Raw genomic sequence first — 17,722 nt, 5'->3', positions numbered from 1 at the left:
CCCTACCTTAGCTCTATCACCAGTAAACTTCAGCTCGCTTTAAACCTTCTGAGGATGTCACACATGGAAACCTTTAGCAAATGTTTGTTAATGATCATAACAAAGACATCATTCAAATTAGGCAGGTAATTACAAACAGAAGGACAACTGGGTGCTGGCTTGCTCATCCATTTTCTTTTTCTTTAAAGTGAGGTTACCGCCGGACACTCCCGCCTGGGTCTCCATTTAGGCGAATAAAACCAGGGCTCAATAAAGCGGCTCTGCAATGAACTGTGAAGTTACCATTTGTGGGCGGGCAACATTGGGGCCCTCAACTTGAGAAGAAGGCGCGACTGGATGCCTGTTTAGCTGAAGCAAAGCAGAGACTGGAACCCTGATTTATTGTGTTCTCGTTCCTTTTCCCAATTTTCAACCTTGTTTTTAGAAAAAGTACAAAGAGCACCACCTATCACTGTGGATTTTTTTTTTTCATGATCCCCCTTCTTTTGGAGGATGGGGTGGAGAGGGTCGAGAGTCTCTCTGGTTCTTTGTCTACAAGCATTACGGTATCCTGTTAGCATTTCGAACAAGGGACTGTTCATCTATTTGCCTCCAATGATTTCCTGAAGGAACATGTGGAAGCAATAGTGGGCTTGTGCAGTCACCCAAGCTGAAGATGCATTAGAGGAGAATGTGCAGAAAGAACTAGAGGCAGCAGGGACTCTCAGGCTCAGCCCTAGGTCCCCCTCCTCTCATCTCTGTCGGATGACTCCACTGAAGCCCCTAAGCTTCTCACGCCACGCTGAACTTCGCACGTCAGCCCCTCCCCCCATTTTTTTGGGGTGCAACCTGGAGTCAATTTTCTATTCCGCTGGGAGATAGGGGAAAGATAGCGTTGCAAATCTCTTTAGGTTGGGGGAAAGGAAATGGTTAGCGAGGCTGGAGAGATAACCTTGGTCCTTTATGAGACTTCTCTTTAAAAACTCTGCCTGAAAAGACGGGGTGCCAACATTGTTCAAAATGTATTCGTGACACCTTCCCCTCCCCCAGCGCACGAGCGCACACACACACACAGACACACACACAGACACACACACACACACACACACACACACACACACACACACTCCACGTCCCGAGAGGGAGGCCTGTTTTCTGGAGCGGCAGCGCCCCCTGGCTTACAAAAGTAGGACAACACTCTTTGAAGGAACCTCGTGCAGAGCTCGCTACCAAGAGAAGGTTGCAGATGGCCCTCAACTTTCCTCCCTTGCGCCCGAGGTGGGGAGATAGGGGACTAGGGAAGATGCCCTCCTCCCGATCTGTTCTTGCAGAAGGGAGCGCGGGAGGAGGGGGCAAAGTGCTCCTTCCCCCAATGCCCATTTTAAAAAGGATCTCCCACATGACTAAATCTCAGCCTTCGCAGAAGCCTGCACCAATCTCTTCCAGATTCTAGATTCCCCCCAAAGACAAAGCATGGAAAGATCCTACGTCAACTATCTATTCTTTATGTCCTCTTCAGACCTATCAGACTGCACTTGTAAACAGCCATCAGCTGCAGATCGCACCAAAGAATATTTTCTGCATTACCTGTTCTCCTAAAGACACAGCGGCTATGGGACCCCATCTTTGCCACACCTTTCCCCCTCGGGCCGGAATCTAGCGAGCCCCACTAAATACTATTCCTAAATATAATTTGTTTTCTCTGGAGGCTGTATCCACAAATTAACATTTTTGAAAATTACCCCCAAAATGCAGTTGAGAAAAGTTCCAGAAGTGTGCAGAGCTCATTCATGAAATTGTGAGCAGTTTGTATTTTAATGAAACTTTCCCTCCTGCAGCGCAAGACTATCAAAACACATCCCCCACACCCTGCACCCCATATGGCCAACTGGTCCCTCCCCACCCCCAGTTGTTGATAAAGACTGGAGGCTGGAGGTGGACCCCCTGCCTGAGTAAAAGACGACAGGGAACACCCAAAGCTGTATGCAGAGCGCCTCCAAATTCCGAATGTGCGAGTGAGACTCTTATTTTGAAGAGGGTTGGAGGGGGGCTTCATTCCTGACAGCTATTTACTTAGAGCAAATGATTAGTTTTAGGATAGACTTTAACATTGAATCTATTACAAAACGCGGGTTTTGAGCGCATAACAGTTTCAGCTTAGAGAGAAACAGAGGAGGAGAAAACAGGAGGGGGAAAGTCACGGGAGATAGGCATATATAAAATTATATCTATATTTTTACTGTGTATGATTTTCATTGCGGATTAACATAGAGGAGAGAAGGTAAGGGAGGACAAATTTTTGAATTTTCGACTTTGTTTTCCTTTCAGGGGAAGTTAGGTCTTGAGGCTGGAAGAAATGTGGTAATTTTACGAACTTTGGCTATGGGAAAAAATGCTGGAGCTGATCTCTGCATTCAAAGAGTAATTTATCCTAAGTAAACCTGAACAAGTCGGGAAGCAAAATAACTTGGAAGAGAGAGACTGAGGACTTAAAAAAAAATTTAGTGTTTTTCTAGCCTCCTTTCCTGGACCCCCTCCCCCTTAAAAACCTGAAATTATTTAAACATCATTTTGAGATAGGAAGAGGGCATTATTTAAGAAGGCACTGAAGCGCTTTTATCTGGTATTTCGCTTTTTTATTTCTTTTGTGGGGGAGGATTGGGAAGGGATATAGGTCTTTTGCCCTACTCCTGGTGAACATTCCTGGGAGACGGCAAGTTTTTAATGAGTATTTTAAGTCCTTTCGGAGGTTTAGTGGATCTAGGCTGCCCGCTCTGTCGAGGGAGGTCCAGAATAGCTCTGGGACAGTTTGGAGAAGGACGGTAGATTTTGTGAGAAGGGTGACCCTAAGGGAGTGGTGTGACTGGGTGAGAAAGGCTTTGCTGGAGTTATCCTGGGACCTCGGATATATGAACTGGTTGGAGGACTGGGGACGCCGAGGGTGCGTTCGTAATTACTGGACGGCGCTCTACTGTGCAACAAGGACTCAGACTCAGGGGAACCGCGGCGGCTGCAAGGCGCTCCGGGGTAATTTGCGTAGGGCTGGTAGGGGGTGTGTCGAGGTTTTGGGGGGGCACTCTGCTGTCCGTTAGCCAGGGACTCCTAAAGCGTCAAAGAAAAAGGTCGCGGCTCTGCAGTGATAGAGGGCTCTCTACTCCGAGGAATGGTTGGATAGATGATGGATCTGGTCTGGAAGAGGCGGCGGCATTGGCTGGCTGTCTGACTGGCGGGGGGAAGGAGTTCTGGCATTAATGACAAACACATTTGGAAGAGAGAGCAGAAGCCGTCGTCGCACCGCATTCCAGAAACCTAGGATTTGAGGAATTTCGAGCTGGGATCAGGCTCCTTTCCAGGAGTCACTATCATTATTATTATTATTATTGTGAGTGTATTTTTAAAAACATCTTATCCTGGAGTATTGCCGTTCTCTGGGATCTTCTGGCAAACCACGGCAACAGGAAGGAAAGTAGGAATATCGCCAGAAAAGTGCCGGATAATTTCTCCAAGCAACACATGTGGGGAGTTTAGGGGAGGACTGAGCTGGGAAACTTTTTGCGCAAGGTAAGAGATGGAAGGTGGGGCAGGCCTCTGTCTGTGGTCTACACAGCCACTTAAAAAAAAAAAAAACCTAACGGGGCCCCCACCTCCCACCCCGTGGTCCAGGGCCCCTGGCCTTGGCCCCTGCGCGCGTCTCTAAGACTCGTGGCATTGCCTGCCCGGGTATCCCTGGCCTAGCCTCCCTCTTTCCTTTTCCCCGCACGCCGCTGTCTGTTCTTAGTGTCCCCGGAGCCCGACTTTTGGCCTCCTTCGCCGCCGCGCTTCCTTTTTTTTTTTTTTTTTTTTCCGGTCGTCTATCCCCATGTAAATCGGGTTTTACACGTGAGATTAACTTCTCTTCGGAGCGCCAGGGCGCGGGCGCTGCAGTCGGAAACAATTGACCTCAGCTGTTCTCTTTGAGAGGCTCGCAGGCAGCAGAGAGAGGACAGACCCCGTTGCGCGTTGGCTGCCCTGCCTGAGGTGGCCAGGTTTCTGGGGCGGTCTCGTCTCCAGGAGCCTCCTCTCTGAGCTTGTCTAAGTGACCACCTCGAACCCTCTTCCCATTTGTTCATTCCCTCTGTTTTTTGGGAAATGGTAATTCACGGAAGCACCAACAAGGACAGCTTGTCAGATCCCGATTCTGGGGTGTGGGGGTAAAGGAGGAGGGCAGAAAGGAGTGGGAGTCAGGATTACAACCCTTCTCTTTTAGACCGTGCCCCTTCTACTGAGATGGGTTCCCTTGGAAAAGTCTCGCGGCAGGGAGGCCTGGAAAACGGGGTTTTTGGCTCTTCATTCAGTGGATTGCTCAACTTTTTTTGGACCGAATAGCCTTGGGTCCATGATCACTCCATAATAGAACTGGACAACAATTTGGACCGAGTGGAAAGGGATATAAGGTATAGTGGAGAGACTTCAGTCCACAGGCTTTAGCCATACAACACAAGTCCCTCCCTGTCCCTAAGGGAAGGAGCAACAGAGTGGGGGTGGGAGAGGGAAGACAGAGTGAAGCTGAAGGTTCTGGGGTGGTCACAAACATCAGTTGCCTCAATTTTCCCTCAACAACTGGATGCCTTAGACTCAGACATCTTAAATGCTAGATTCCCCCAAGTCCTCCCTCTTCTCCACCCGCCGTCCCACATTCAAATGCAGCCTTCTTTCAGATAATCACAATATTCTTTTTCTTTCCTCGTTGCCTTCAAAAATCAAGGCAGCCTAACCTCCACTTTGCCTCTCTGTCCAGACCCAGCTTCCTGCTGGCTCTTGGTTGGTTCTAAATTTGTTTAAATTTGAGACTGAGAATAGTGAAGGGAACAGGGGAAAAGTGTGAATGCCTGAGGCCCCCCCTTCTGCCCTTCGAAGGACAGGAATCGTTTTGTTTGCTGAGCAGATAAAAACTCTGCCCCCCCCCCCCCCCATGAACGCCCAAACCACAGCAGCTCTGAGACGCGTCCAGCTGTGGGACCAGAGGTAGGGAGGGGAAGGGAGGAGTAAGCAATAGTTTCTAGTTTGGGAACGCCACTGGCGCCGAATGGGGTGGAGAAGTGCGCCCCCTGGGGCTTGTCGGCTGCTAGGGCGATAGCCGGAGTCCTGGGTCCTTTTTTTCTGGCTGCTTTTCCAGCCCGAGTAAAAAGAACCCTCCTTTTCGTCCTATTTGTTTGTAATGAGGAAGTCACGAGCTTTGTGGAAAGAAAATTTAGCAACCCAGGGTGAGATTGGCGCTAGCCTGGCTGTAGCACAGGAGGCAGCAGCTGTAGGAGGATTTTATCCTGTTGACGAGGCCAGCATCTAAGGCAGCACAGTCAGGGTCTCGCAAGCTTTCTTCTCCGCCCCCACCCCACTCCCCAAGAGGTGGGTGTGGGTCGTCGAGTACTTCTTGCTTCTTCTCAAACTTGCTTGAATTTTACTCTTTAAACTCTCCCAGCTCTGGCTCTGCCTTTTGCTAGGCTACCCTAGAACCGGATGGTGATTAAATTTGATTGAATCTTCCTTTTGTCTCAAGTTAATCAATGACCCTGCTGGGTCTCTAGGAAAGTGGGCTGGAGGGTTTAAGTGTGAATGTTAAACGCTTCCCTTTGGCTAAAATATGCCAGACTACCCTTTCACCCTTTGGAGGAGGCTTAGAACAGGAAAAATATAAACTGTGGGGGATGGTTTAGTCCGAGAACTAACGTTAAGAGCCTACTATGTGCCAGGCACTGTGCTAAGTATTGGGAATACAGAGAAAGGCAAACAACAACAAACAATTCCTGCCCTTAAGACTTCGCTTGGGGAGGAGGGGGTCGAGGTCCGGAGGGAAAGGGTAAAGTGCATATAACAGGAGTTTAATAAGTGCTTGTTGGATGGATGTAGGGTACTTGGAAGGGTGGCGATCCGAGAAACCACAGGCTCCTCCTGGAGAGGTCAGTTTTGCCTTTCTCTTGGCTTAGCTCAGCGCTCCGCTGGGGTCTCAAACAGTTTCTCTTCCAGTCCCCCTCACCCCCATTCCTATTGCTTTAAGGTCTACAGGAGGCGCTTGTGTACAGAGATGTAACCCTAAACTCGACCGCCCCCCTCCACCGTCCAATCTCCTTTCTCTTAGGTCTCAGCAGAAAACAATGCAAACTGCACACATCCTGCTTAAGGCGCGGCAGCAGAAGTGCTGAGACGGCTCTGAGCAGCCGGGGGGACTTGCTGTGCAGGAGGTGGCTCGGGGGCTGTGCGGGGGTGACCGTGGAGCCAGAGTAATTGAGCTCAACCACAGGAGGCAAGAGGGCGGTGCAGAGGGGAGCGGGGCTTCTAAGGAGGCAGGGGTGGGAGGGGGGCAGTCTGAAGAAATGTTGTGGAGCTGGGGGGGAGGATAGTGCTGTGGCTGGTGCCTGGCTGATGTGGCGCGGTGGCGCGGCTGGACGGTGCCAGCGTGTTATTTCTCTTGGAAAGGGCAGTCTGCGGGTTTCTTGTCCAGTCCTTCGCTGTCGAGGACTGGAGAGCAAGCTCTCTTGTGGCAAAGTCCGTGGTACTGTGTTGCCCTCTAGCGGGCGGTCCAGTGAGTGCCCGTTACCTTGTTTCTTTCGAGAAGAGGCAGCCCCCTAGTCCTAGTTTTTGGTATAGATGCGCTTGGATTCCGCTCTTGGTGGAGTGGACTGGATTGAATAAATGTAAGGACTGGGGTTCCCTCTTCATTGAGATATAGAATTCAGTCACTGACTGTGGCCAGGTGTACTGGTTAGAGCTGGTACGGAGTGAGTGCAAGGGTTGGGGGGCTCATGGAAAAGTGTCCCAGGAAGCTCCAGGCGGGGGTGGGGGTGTGCCGGGGTGGTGTTGGAATTGTTTGGGAGGGGAAGGGGATTAGAGGAGGTACTGGTGCAGCATGGGGAATAAAAGGGGTTTTTGAAGTTCACGACCACCATTTTTTTCTTTTCCAATATTGTTTTCAAATTCCTTTCAATTCTTCTCTTTTCCGTCAGCCTGTTCCTTTTTAACGATTCTACATTATTGTGCAACGGGAACAGTCGTTTCCAATCAACCAGCGGTTTTTGGAGCCGACCCGCGCGGCCTGTCCCGTCTCCCGCTGCGCAGTTTTATTACGGTTTACAATGGTGTGTAAACCAGATTGGGCAACTCCTGGACTCCAGGGGAAGCGGCGTCTTTAAGTTGTTGCAACAACAACAAATCCCCAGCCCTCAGACTTTCCCAATCTTGGTCCCTCTTTGTCTTCCTTGAGAATGGAAATATGCGAACGTTCACCTTCCTTTGCTCTTTCGAGATGCTGAAATGGAGTGAAGGAAGGTGTGTAGAATCTGAGCAGCGGGAACAGACTCCCAGTCAAACCTCAGATGGTTGGTTTTTACCGGGGGAGGATGGGGCGCGTGAAGGGGCTAATGGGTAACCCTTCAGTTTTCCCGTTTAGACAAGGATGCTGTTTGGGGTGGGAGGGACGTGGATCCCAGTCAGTGGTGTCCAACGAAGGAAGGCACCAACTAGGAAGAAAACTTAGAAGCGATAGCTCTTTTGTGCATGCGTTTTTCTCTTCTCTGTCCCCCTCCTGATGATGGCCCAAGCGAAGTCTTACCGAGTCACCAGAGAATCCAGAGCCACCAAGGAGTCCAGGGTCGCTGCGTTCCATTGAGAATATTGCCGGGACCGTCTTGAGGTTTCAGACTTCTTCGGAATCGGCTCTCTCGCCCTCATACTTTAGTCTTTACCTTAGGATTTGACTTGACGTTTCCCTTAAAGCCTAAAGCACTGTCTACGAAAAGAGGCGAATTTGGGTCCTGGGAGAAAACCACCTAATAAACATTCCTTTCGCCTCTACCTGAAGTTGCGACAACGCCTTTCTGCACCCATCTGTGGTACATATTCGTGATTCAATACTGCCATCAGGTGGTCATTTGCATGAACAGCAGGTGAACTGTTTAAGGGGGAAAATGACCTGTTCAGAAAAACAGTTTGACCTTGAGTGATGATGGGACTTTCATTTTACTCGATCATAGGGAAAAAAGGCATTACATCTCTCCTGTTATATGCTGACGCCGAGTGGTTTGTTATTCCGCAAAATTGTTAATAACCAGCTTTTCTGGTTGGGGTACAAAAGTAGTGTTCTTGTCTCTTAGGCTGAACTGTTTGGAGTGACAGTAGAGAGGATTAAAGCTTAGAGATTTCCAAAAAATGCTTCAGCATAAAAATACAGGACCCACCCCACCCCTGCCCATCATTGGAATGTATCACAGGAGCTCGGTGATAGCAAAACAAAACAAAATGAAAACACGCAAGTAGATGAATATGTAGATCAGAGAAACTGCAGCAGCTAACTCAGCCTGGTGTGAGTTTTCTGAAGTTGTCCCAGATTGAGCAGGACACTTGGATTGAAAAAACAACAATAAAACAAAACAAGACCCCTATCATTTTCACATTTAGAATTAGCTCAGGAGAGCTGAAAGGAGAGGAACCTTTGGGAATCTGGATCTCAATGAAGTCATTGTCTAGAGAAATCATAGTTTCTGCAGGAATTTAAAGGCTCTTGTTGGGGGGGGGGGCACGGTGAAAGTCAATATTCCTTAGTCCCTGTATTCTTGCTGTTTACTTAGTTATTAATTTGGAATTACTTATTCTGTCATTATACAAAGCATGCCTCTTTTCCCCCGACAATAGAAATCTTATAAGCCACATCTATTGCTTTTTTTGTGCTTTGAGATTTTTGGTTGTGCTTTAGTTGGGTTTTTTCTGGGTTTTGTTTGTTTTTGGCAGAGATGATTGGCTTCCTTGACAAGTTAGAGAGATTAATGGCAGTGAAGTGTCAAGCACATTTGTTTCCATGTCTGTGTTCCATTGATGGTCTGTGAAGGGCTCACCTTTTTTGTTGTTGTTGACTTAAGTCCTCTCTGACTCTTCCTGACCGAATTTTGGGATTTTCTTGGCAAAAATACTGGAGTATTCTGCCATTTCCCTTTTCAGCTTATTTTACTGATGAGGAAGGTGAAGCAAACAGGGTTAAGTGACTAGCCCAGGGTCACACAACTAGTTCGTGGCTGAGGCCAGATTGGAACCCATGAAGATGAGTTTTCCTGATTCCAAGCCCAGCACTTTATCAACTTCATTAGTTTTATTCTTTTATTGATTATGTCAGGCCTGGACGTAGATCAATACTATTATAATATTTGTGTTTCGTTTGTATAGTGCTGAAAACTATGCAGCATCACAGGTCATCCTCACCCCAACCCAGCGTGGGCTGATTTTATTATTTACATTTTACAAATATGTTAAAAGGAGTTTTAGTACCTTGCCAAGAGCTACTCAGCAAACGACTGGGAAAGGTGAGGGAAGAACTCAGATTTTCGAATTTCTAGTCCAAGTTTCTTTTCACTGAGGAAGAAAGTGAGGACGAGAAATGGGGGAGGGGAGAACACAAAGACCAAGGAGTTTAAATGATGACAGAAATCTAACTCTCTTCCCAGATGTTGAGTTGCCTCTTTGTCTCTGACATCTCAAGAATGGATCTTATATCTTTTCTATTCCCTATCTTACTTGGAGTCTAGCATATGGCTTTTTAAACAAAATTCCGATGATAATCCTGATTTCTGAAACATGATTTAACATCCTAGCCTTTACTTTTCTGCCTTTACAACTGTTTGTATTTTATGCATCTTTCTTTTGAGTGGGCAGTGTGATAGAAGAATTTGTAAAAGAAGATGTAAGGAAGTTTTGTAAAGTCATTGAAATAAAGTGTCTTATCCCCATCTCTGAAAGTACATAATAGTAAGAGTCGTAACTACCCAAAAATTTCAGTTATCATCTGGTACATGATCTAATTTAATGTCTCAGCTATTGATTTTCATTAGCCTTGGGGGAAGCTAGGAGTGTGTTCTAGTAATGTTTACCTTTGAGGTATACATCTGTGAATGCAAAGTGTTTATAACATACTTAGATTCCTATGAGGGCTCCCAGTTCTGTTGTGGAAACAAGTTTTTAGTAAGCATATGTTGATGTTGGACATTCAGAGCATTATCTCTTTTTCCAGTGAGGTCTGTTTCCTTGCCTCATTTTCAATGTTTTTCAGTAATATACGCAGGGCAGCAGAATTTCTCAATCTGAAAAAAGCAGAAGGAAATCTGGCAGAGTCTGGAAAGGGTAAAACTATCTTCAGAGCAGGGGCCCATGAGCAATCAGTCCCTCCTTTAAGCCTGGGAATGCTTTAAAGATACATAGTGGGTAAGTCTATCTAAAGAAATACAGGATCAAAATGGGATAAAACCAAGAAAGGAGGCTGGTTCTGGAGGACCTCTTTGAAGTTTCCCTAAGTCTATTATCAGTGGGAGGTTGATACATAAACACATAGGCCATTACTGCTAATTGTAGTAAATAAGACTAGCCAGGCTCAGCTTGGCTGGCATGCTGTGCTGGCCACAGTGTGGAAGCCCCACTGCACAGAGAATTGTCAGCATCCCAGTGCATTGCCAGCCAGCTAACACTGTGTGACTGTATTGTGTTTTCTCCCCCTGTTGTGAGGGGTAGAGAGAAAGAATGCTACAATTTACGTTAGGAAATAGTGTGGGGCATAGCTGAAATATTTAGATTATCATTCATGCATTTTCTGCCCAGAATAAACAAGAGGACCCTACTATTTTATACTAGGGAACCGCTTTCCCCTACCCCACCCCCCCCAGTCCTTAACACAAACAGAAACACATTTTTCCTGATGGAAGCCAGCCAATTAGAAATCTGGCTTCTGCAACTATGTGGCTATAATGGTGGGGGGGAAGAGGTGATCAGGCTCCAGCAGAGATGTGCTTGATACATCAAATGGTTAAATCAACAGGAAAAAAAAAACAGTCCATAATCTACTGAGTACCATGGGGTACATGTAGTATTTATGAATTGTCTTAAACAATCCAGTTATTCCACAGTATAACCATTACTGGGGAAGCTAGGTGACACAGTGGATAGAATGTCAGGTCAGGAGTCAGGAAGACTCATCTTCTGGGAGTTCCAGTCCAGCTGCAGACACTTACTAGCTGCATGACCCTGGGCAAGTCACTTAACCCTTTCCCTCAGTTCCTCATCTGTAAAATAAGCTGGAGAAGGAAATGGCACACCACCTTAGTATCTTTGCCAAGAAAACCCCAAATGGGGTCACAGAGGGTAGGACAGAGGGTAGGAATGACAAACAACTCAACAGCATAGCCATTACTGTTCCTATTTTCTGTGTCTTAGCTAGGCATAAGATTTAGAAAAGGCTATAAATCTGTGGCAATGATACGGTTATCTTCCACGCTCACTGAGCTCTTCCATTGGCCCAGCACCTAGAGCCATGCCCAGTACTTTATAGACATATAACCATATGTTAAATTGGATTGAGTTGAATTTCCATAGACAGCACAAGGATACTTGGGTGGGTATTGAGCCAGAGAACTTGGGTTCAAATTCTATGTGTCATTTACTCCTTGTGTGACCTTGGACAAATAAGTTTGCCTCTTTAGGGCTTAGTTTCCTTTTCTGTAATAGGCGATTAGACTAGTTGGCCTCCAAGGTACCTTCCACCTCTAAATCTGTGATTCTAGGATTTGTTTGGAGATGACCACTCAGAAAAGTGTATCCTGTTCAAAGCCGTAATTTCTCTAAAGTCAGTTACATACTGGGCTCCATGTAACCTAGAGTACCTGCACACCTTAACATCAGTACCAATAGTTGACTTTTTATGAGAATTTTAATGCTTGAAGGTCTTATTACTTCCCTTTTTTATTACTTTTGTATAATGAATTAAGAATATTTGATAGGTGTGGGTGTACAGTGAAATGGAGAAAGAGAGAGATAACAAAATTAAGGAAAAAAATGAAGAGAGAGATTTTTATAGAGTTCCTAAGAATAGGGGTAGGGAAGCTACGACTGTCATTATCATTTGGTCACTCTTTTTTCAGTTGTTTCTTTTTTCTTTCTCTCCGTCTTCTGTTCCCCAGGCATCTCTATTTCGTTTTCCTCCTTTTCTGCCTTCTGCCTTGGGGTATAATTCAAACTGCCTCCTTGTCTTCCAGTGGAAAAAGTAGCGTTCATTCATTCATTGTTTAGGACTCCGGATACAGAATTCCTGTAAAATGTGCTAGAAGTTCTACTCTGAGGCCCCAGATGTACCTGGAACATATAAGAACATTCTGTGTCACAGGAGTCTTTAAGGAGCACTTACTTAACTTGGGCTTTCCTGATTTATGTGTTTGAAATTTTCAACAAATCTGGACACTGGCAGCAACACCTTTGGTTAATTCCAAGGAAATTTTTACAGTGTTAGTAAAGAATAGAACCCCTTTTTAAATGATACTCCCAAAGCAAATTTAGACTCTTTAAAAAAAAATGCTTCATTAAAGTATGTAAAGAAGGTCCCATTGCACATTTGGTTGTAATCTATGACAACAAACATGGAAAATTTTAGTCCAAAAATTAGGAGGTTTGGAAAGCCTTATGAGCAACAGAAACTAAGATTGTTAAGAAAACTTTAAAAAATTTTCATTTGTAGAGTTTTTCAATCTTCTTTTCCCTCATCACACATCATACTGCTGCCAGATTAAACTTACTCATACATAAACTCTGTGGCTCTTCTGCTGAGAATCCTTCGCCAGCTTCCCTTTGCATTCAAAGCCTTCTAAAATCTGCACCCACCCCTAATATTATCACATATGTTTTAGGTATACAGCATGCCCCCAAAAGTCTTTAGTGCCCTCTTGTACTTTAATAGTTTAAAAATATTTGGAACTCCCTATTTTTTCTACCCTCCAATCAAACTGGAGTGTATGCCATCTCATTTACATGTTTTGTCTGCTTTGCTGTACTGTATTTCTTGGTGCTGTTTCCTCAGATTAGAAGACCTTCCCCACAATTTCTGCTAGTTGAGATTATGGCTAATCTTTAAGAGTCTGCTCAGATGTCTAGAGGTCTTTGGCCAGGTCTGTTCTGACTCCCACCCTTGGTTCAGAACTCATTTGTATCCTAATTTTGTATTGATTTCTCTTAGTTATTTGGACATGTGTTGTATCTTTCTCCCAGATTCTCCGGGAAAGCAAGGGCAGTGAAGTGACTTGTTATTACAATTTGTACCCCTATCAGCCCGTAGCCCAGTGAGTGCTCTGCACATAGGAGGTATTTACTAAATGATTATTAAACTAAATTGGTTGCTGTTTCTGCTTTTTATGATATGATGGGGTGCATTCTTTGTAAACCTGAACATCTGAATGTTTCTGTAGCTGCATGTGAGCTAAAAAAGTATTCACATTTATTTGGATTAAAATGATAAGAAAGTGGAAAGTGTAGAAACAAATTATCTCTATTTGCTTTCCTATTATGGTGCCAGGGAATTCAGGATTTTTTTTTTAGATTTTGATACATCACCTAGATTTTTTTCGTAGCCTTTCTGCCCCTTCCCAGAAAGTAATTCCTTAAAAAAAAAAAAGGAAATAGAAAAAAAAAGCATTAAAATCCATCAACATATTGGAAAAGCTTGATGTGACATGCAGTGTTCCATAACTCCTGGGCCCGAGCTCTGCAAAGGCGTGGTGGGGAGAAGATGTTCTTTCATAGCTCTTCTTTGGGGTCAGGGCTCTTCTTAGGATGTCACAAAATTTGCTTTCGATTACTTTGTACTGATTGTTCCCATTTCCAGTGTTGCCATTGGCTATTGGTTTTCTGGCTTTGCTAACTTCATTTTGCACTTTAAGTAGAATTTAGAATGGTTGAAGAACTTAGCGTCTAATGGAATATACTTCATTCAGTGGGTAATTTAAAAATCATGCTCAACTGCTGAAGACAAAAAGTATAAACTCAGAAGAGTGTTTCATTTTAGTAGCTAAGGAGACCAAATAATTTTAATTAGTCATCAGTATATCATGATTCTAAAAAAGTTTGTTGGGAGTCAGTTTGGTATGGTGAAGGGAACATGGAATTGAATTTCTCTGATACAAATTAGTTGTGTGGTCTTAGGCAAGCCATTTGTTATGGTAATTAAGGTGGGACTTTTTTTTTATTGTTTTTCTCTTTTGGAATGCTGAGGTAATCAAGTACCTTTGATGAGTCTTGCCTTTCACTTCCTTTTCTTTTTTTTTGAGGCAGGGTTAAGTGACTTGCCCAGGGTCACACATTTGAGGCTATATTCCCATATAGAACTCCAATCTTCCTGCCTTTAGGGCCAGTGCTCTATCCACTACACCACCTAGCTGTCCTGTGTCTTGCCTTTCAAATGTAATGGCAAGCAAAGTGAACTTTTTGTTGTCTGTGTTTTGGAGTGCTTCTCAGCACTAAGGAATCTTTAAGTGATTCAGGAGTCTTTGATGACCTGCTTCCACCAAGGGAAGGTCTAGTTCACATGAGTTTGAGTCCCATGGTTGTGATACCCTTTGACCCTGAAGAAGCATTTAGGTCACGTGGGTTTGAGTTGCATGGTTGTGATGCCCTTCGACTCTGAGACATGTACATGTACATGAGACATGCCTTTAGGAGCACACTCTTTGGAAGAGTGTTGGTGACAAGACTCTGGGTAGCTGAAGGAGGGCCCCGCCCCCCACCCTTTTCTGTTTTGAAACTGCAGATGTTGGTGCTTCTCTGGCAACTATGTATTGTGACTTGGTTAGACAAAAATGATGATCTGTTTATGTTGTCTCTGTTTGTAATTTCTGTTTGTATTTGCTCTGAAGTTCAGGGTGCTGGCTTTTCCCCCTGAACTAAGTGAATGATGTATGTATGTTTAATTAAAGTAAGATTGTTAACCCCTTAAAGTTGCTTTCCTTAGAAAAGCAGATTAAAGAACCTGTGCTGGCAGCCCTCCTGTGTGCGTTTGTTGATGGTCTTTCACCCCTACAACAGCTATAACAACAACATTGTTGTTACACCGTTTCATCTTGAGACACAGTTTTGTGTATGTGTCTGTGTGTGTCTGTAAAATGGGAATGATGATACCTGCACTCCTATATGAGGATATAGAAATTTGTTATAATTAGAGAATAAAAAGACTTTTCAGTGCAATAGTTTTATTCATAGAACGTAAGATTCAGTTTAATCATATTCAGTTCAAACATATTCAGTTCTCTTCTTCCTTCCAGCCTGAACAAGTAGCAAAAAAGCTATTTTCCATGGGCAGAGGAAATAGTGGGATGGGAAAGAATCTCCTCTGAATTTTTCCTGGGTTCATGTCTTTTAAAAAAAATAATTTTTTTATTTTTAGTTTTCAACATACACTTCCATAAGGTTTTGAATTTCCTCCCCCATGTTCTCCTCCCTCTTCCCCAAGACGTGTGGTCTGATATAAGCTCTACTTACACGTTTATATTAAATACATTTTTATATTAGTCATGATGTAAAGAAGAATTAGAACTAATGGGAGGAACTGGATTCATTTCTTAGCCCGGTTTGGTCAGAGTTGTAGTGTGGCTTCCAGATACGAGAATTAGGGGAAAACCACTGAGCAGGAAGTTTATGGATATCTCACTGGGCTCTAAAAATTAACTGTATTTTTGCTTGGTCTTTTGCTATTTCAGTTTTCTGTAACTATGGGTGCCTCCCCATGGGCGTTCCTGGTCTTGGGATGTCTCCTCACAGGTAAGGATGCCAATTTTACCTTGTGTTAGTGTTTAATTGTGAGTCTTGGCTGAGATTTGTGCTTTTCAGATTTTTTTCATCTTGCTGTTCATACAGGCAAAAAAAGTGCTGAATTAAATGCTAATCCAGGGATTCCAGGAAAGTATGAACAGGAGATTGTAAAACTCAGGTTTTCAGCCTCCTTTCCCCTTCCTGAATTTTCTAGATAATTATTTCTGATATTCAATTCATTTTGCTTGTTGTGATACAGATGTATCTTCTAGTTTCCATTTAAAAGAAGTCCATCAAAATGCATTTTTATTACATGTAAGACCAGAACATTTAGAGTGCTAATGATAATAATGGGTCAAATTCTCCCTTGTTCTCCTTGCAGCAGTCTATTGAAGGCAGCTCAACTAGGCATGCTAAGATATCCAAGGGAGAGAAATCATTATCTTCATCATTATCATCATCTCTGGCAATTAACTTTTTGTAAAGGGAAGATTCTTAAATCTGCTTCCAAATCGCTGAGGCAGGTTCTCACCAATACCTTCATGACAAACTGGTAGAGAACAGTGAGGTTTTGGGGAGAACCACAGTCGCAGAAGAATGACGTTTAGGCTGAACATCTGGATAATTGACATCATTTTTTGTTTTTCACACAGATGTTTGGTCTTTGTGAATGTAATGTCTACAGCACTGAACATTCCATTTTCCCTGTAGTCTGAAAGAATTAAAGCCCCTAACTTCCCTCTGGTGGATGATGCCTTAGGCCTTGTCCATAAGGTAGAGTTGAGTAGGAGAAAAGATTTAGTAGCTGTGGCTTATTGCACCTCATCAGCCGTGGTTGGGTGAGTTTGGGGCTGCCTGTAAACATGCTCTTAGAGCCTCTTATAGCAATCACCAAATCCTTCATTGGGGTGTAATTCCATCTTGTAGACTTCAGGGAGAAGGATAGAGCCAATTCATGTTTTTAAAATGTCTCTTTTCATATCAGTTCTGTAGTTGGGAGAACAGAGGCTGAAAGTGGAGGCAGAGAATTGAATTCAGGAATAGGACCCAGGTGTTTAGGCCTCCCCTTTGGACTGATTGTAGAACCACACAATTAAAGGACCTATCACCCTGCTCTATTTTCTTGAATTAATTGGAGTGGAGCAAGCTTGCCAAAGTTAGTTGTAACAAGTATAATGTGTGTAATTTGCAAACACAAATGAAGCTTGTTCAGTTGGTATCCATCAGGTCCAATTCTCATCCCATGTGACCCTGGGATTCTCTTAACAGAATTCCATCATAATGAGCCCACGAATGCTTGATTCTATTATTCTGTTGGTCATTCCATACTAACATTGCACAGTGTTAAAAGTTAAATGTTGGTGTTTAATTTGTACACACATGCACATGTCATTTGGAGGGGGTCTGAATCTGGAAAGTTTCGTGGGAATTGGAGGGAGGGGAATCTCAGACATTTTAATGAGCCATCCTTGCAGATGCTGTGTCTGCTATAGTCCGATCTTGTGTAGGGTTCCATGCTAACGAACTTTACATAGAAGGGGTCCCTGTCGGGATAAGCTGCTCCTTTTGCTTCCCACAGTCTCCCTCAGTGAGACCGTCCTTTCTTGAAGCATCTCATTCAGAAAGGGTTTCCTTTCACAGGGCCGTGGCTCACATTTTGCCAGCTTCCATTACCCACTGTCTTTCCCAATGAGGATGAAAAGGTTGTGCAGCTGCATTCATCTTTTACCCTAAGATGCTCTGGGGACAGTGAAGTGAGCTGGCAGTACCCCATGCAGGATGAAGAGGACCAAAAAATAGAAGTCAGAAATGAGGAGAATAACAGTGGCCTTTTTGTGACGGTCCTGGAAGTGGTCAATGCCTCAGCTGTACACACAGGGCTGTACACTTGTTACTACAACCATACTCAGACAGAGGAGACTGAAGTCGAAGGCAAAGACATCTACATCTATGTGCCAGGTGAGTCTGAAACTCAAGCAGTTTTATCATTTCCCTGTCTGATGTGTTGACTCAAGTTGAATTCCAGGAAGCATGTTGATCTGGGGGAAGCCATCAGCACTGGAAGACAAAACCAGGACTTAGAATACAACCGTCCCTACATCTTTATTCCCATAGTATTTTCCAGACTTAATCAAAACAAAGAACAAAGCCAATCATTCTCCTATCA

The 17,722-nt window shown here is 44.3% G+C and overlaps 1 protein-coding gene across 2 annotated transcripts in view; it reads left to right on the top strand.

The window, feature by feature from the left end:
* The first annotated feature begins 2,074 nt into the window (after positions 1-2,074).
* Positions 2,075-17,722, top strand: part of PDGFRA (platelet derived growth factor receptor alpha) — a 49,721-nt gene continuing 34,073 nt past the window's right edge. Inside the window, exons 1-3 of one of the 2 annotated variants that reach the window (XM_036762623.1) lie at positions 2,075-2,260; positions 15,504-15,564; positions 17,197-17,514. In XM_036762623.1, the coding sequence (XP_036618518.1) occupies positions 15,516-15,564; positions 17,197-17,514 (367 nt within the window). In that variant the 5' untranslated portion in view covers positions 2,075-2,260; positions 15,504-15,515. Of the gene's footprint in view, positions 2,261-3,401; positions 3,541-15,503; positions 15,565-17,196; positions 17,515-17,722 lie in introns of those variants that run through there. The other variant, XM_036762624.1, reaches the window with a different exon arrangement.

This window comes from Trichosurus vulpecula, chromosome 6 (genome assembly GCF_011100635.1).
Source record: "Trichosurus vulpecula isolate mTriVul1 chromosome 6, mTriVul1.pri, whole genome shotgun sequence".
Classification (NCBI taxonomy): Eukaryota; Metazoa; Chordata; class Mammalia; order Diprotodontia; family Phalangeridae; genus Trichosurus; species Trichosurus vulpecula.
This window is presented reverse-complemented; position numbering and strand designations above follow the sequence as displayed.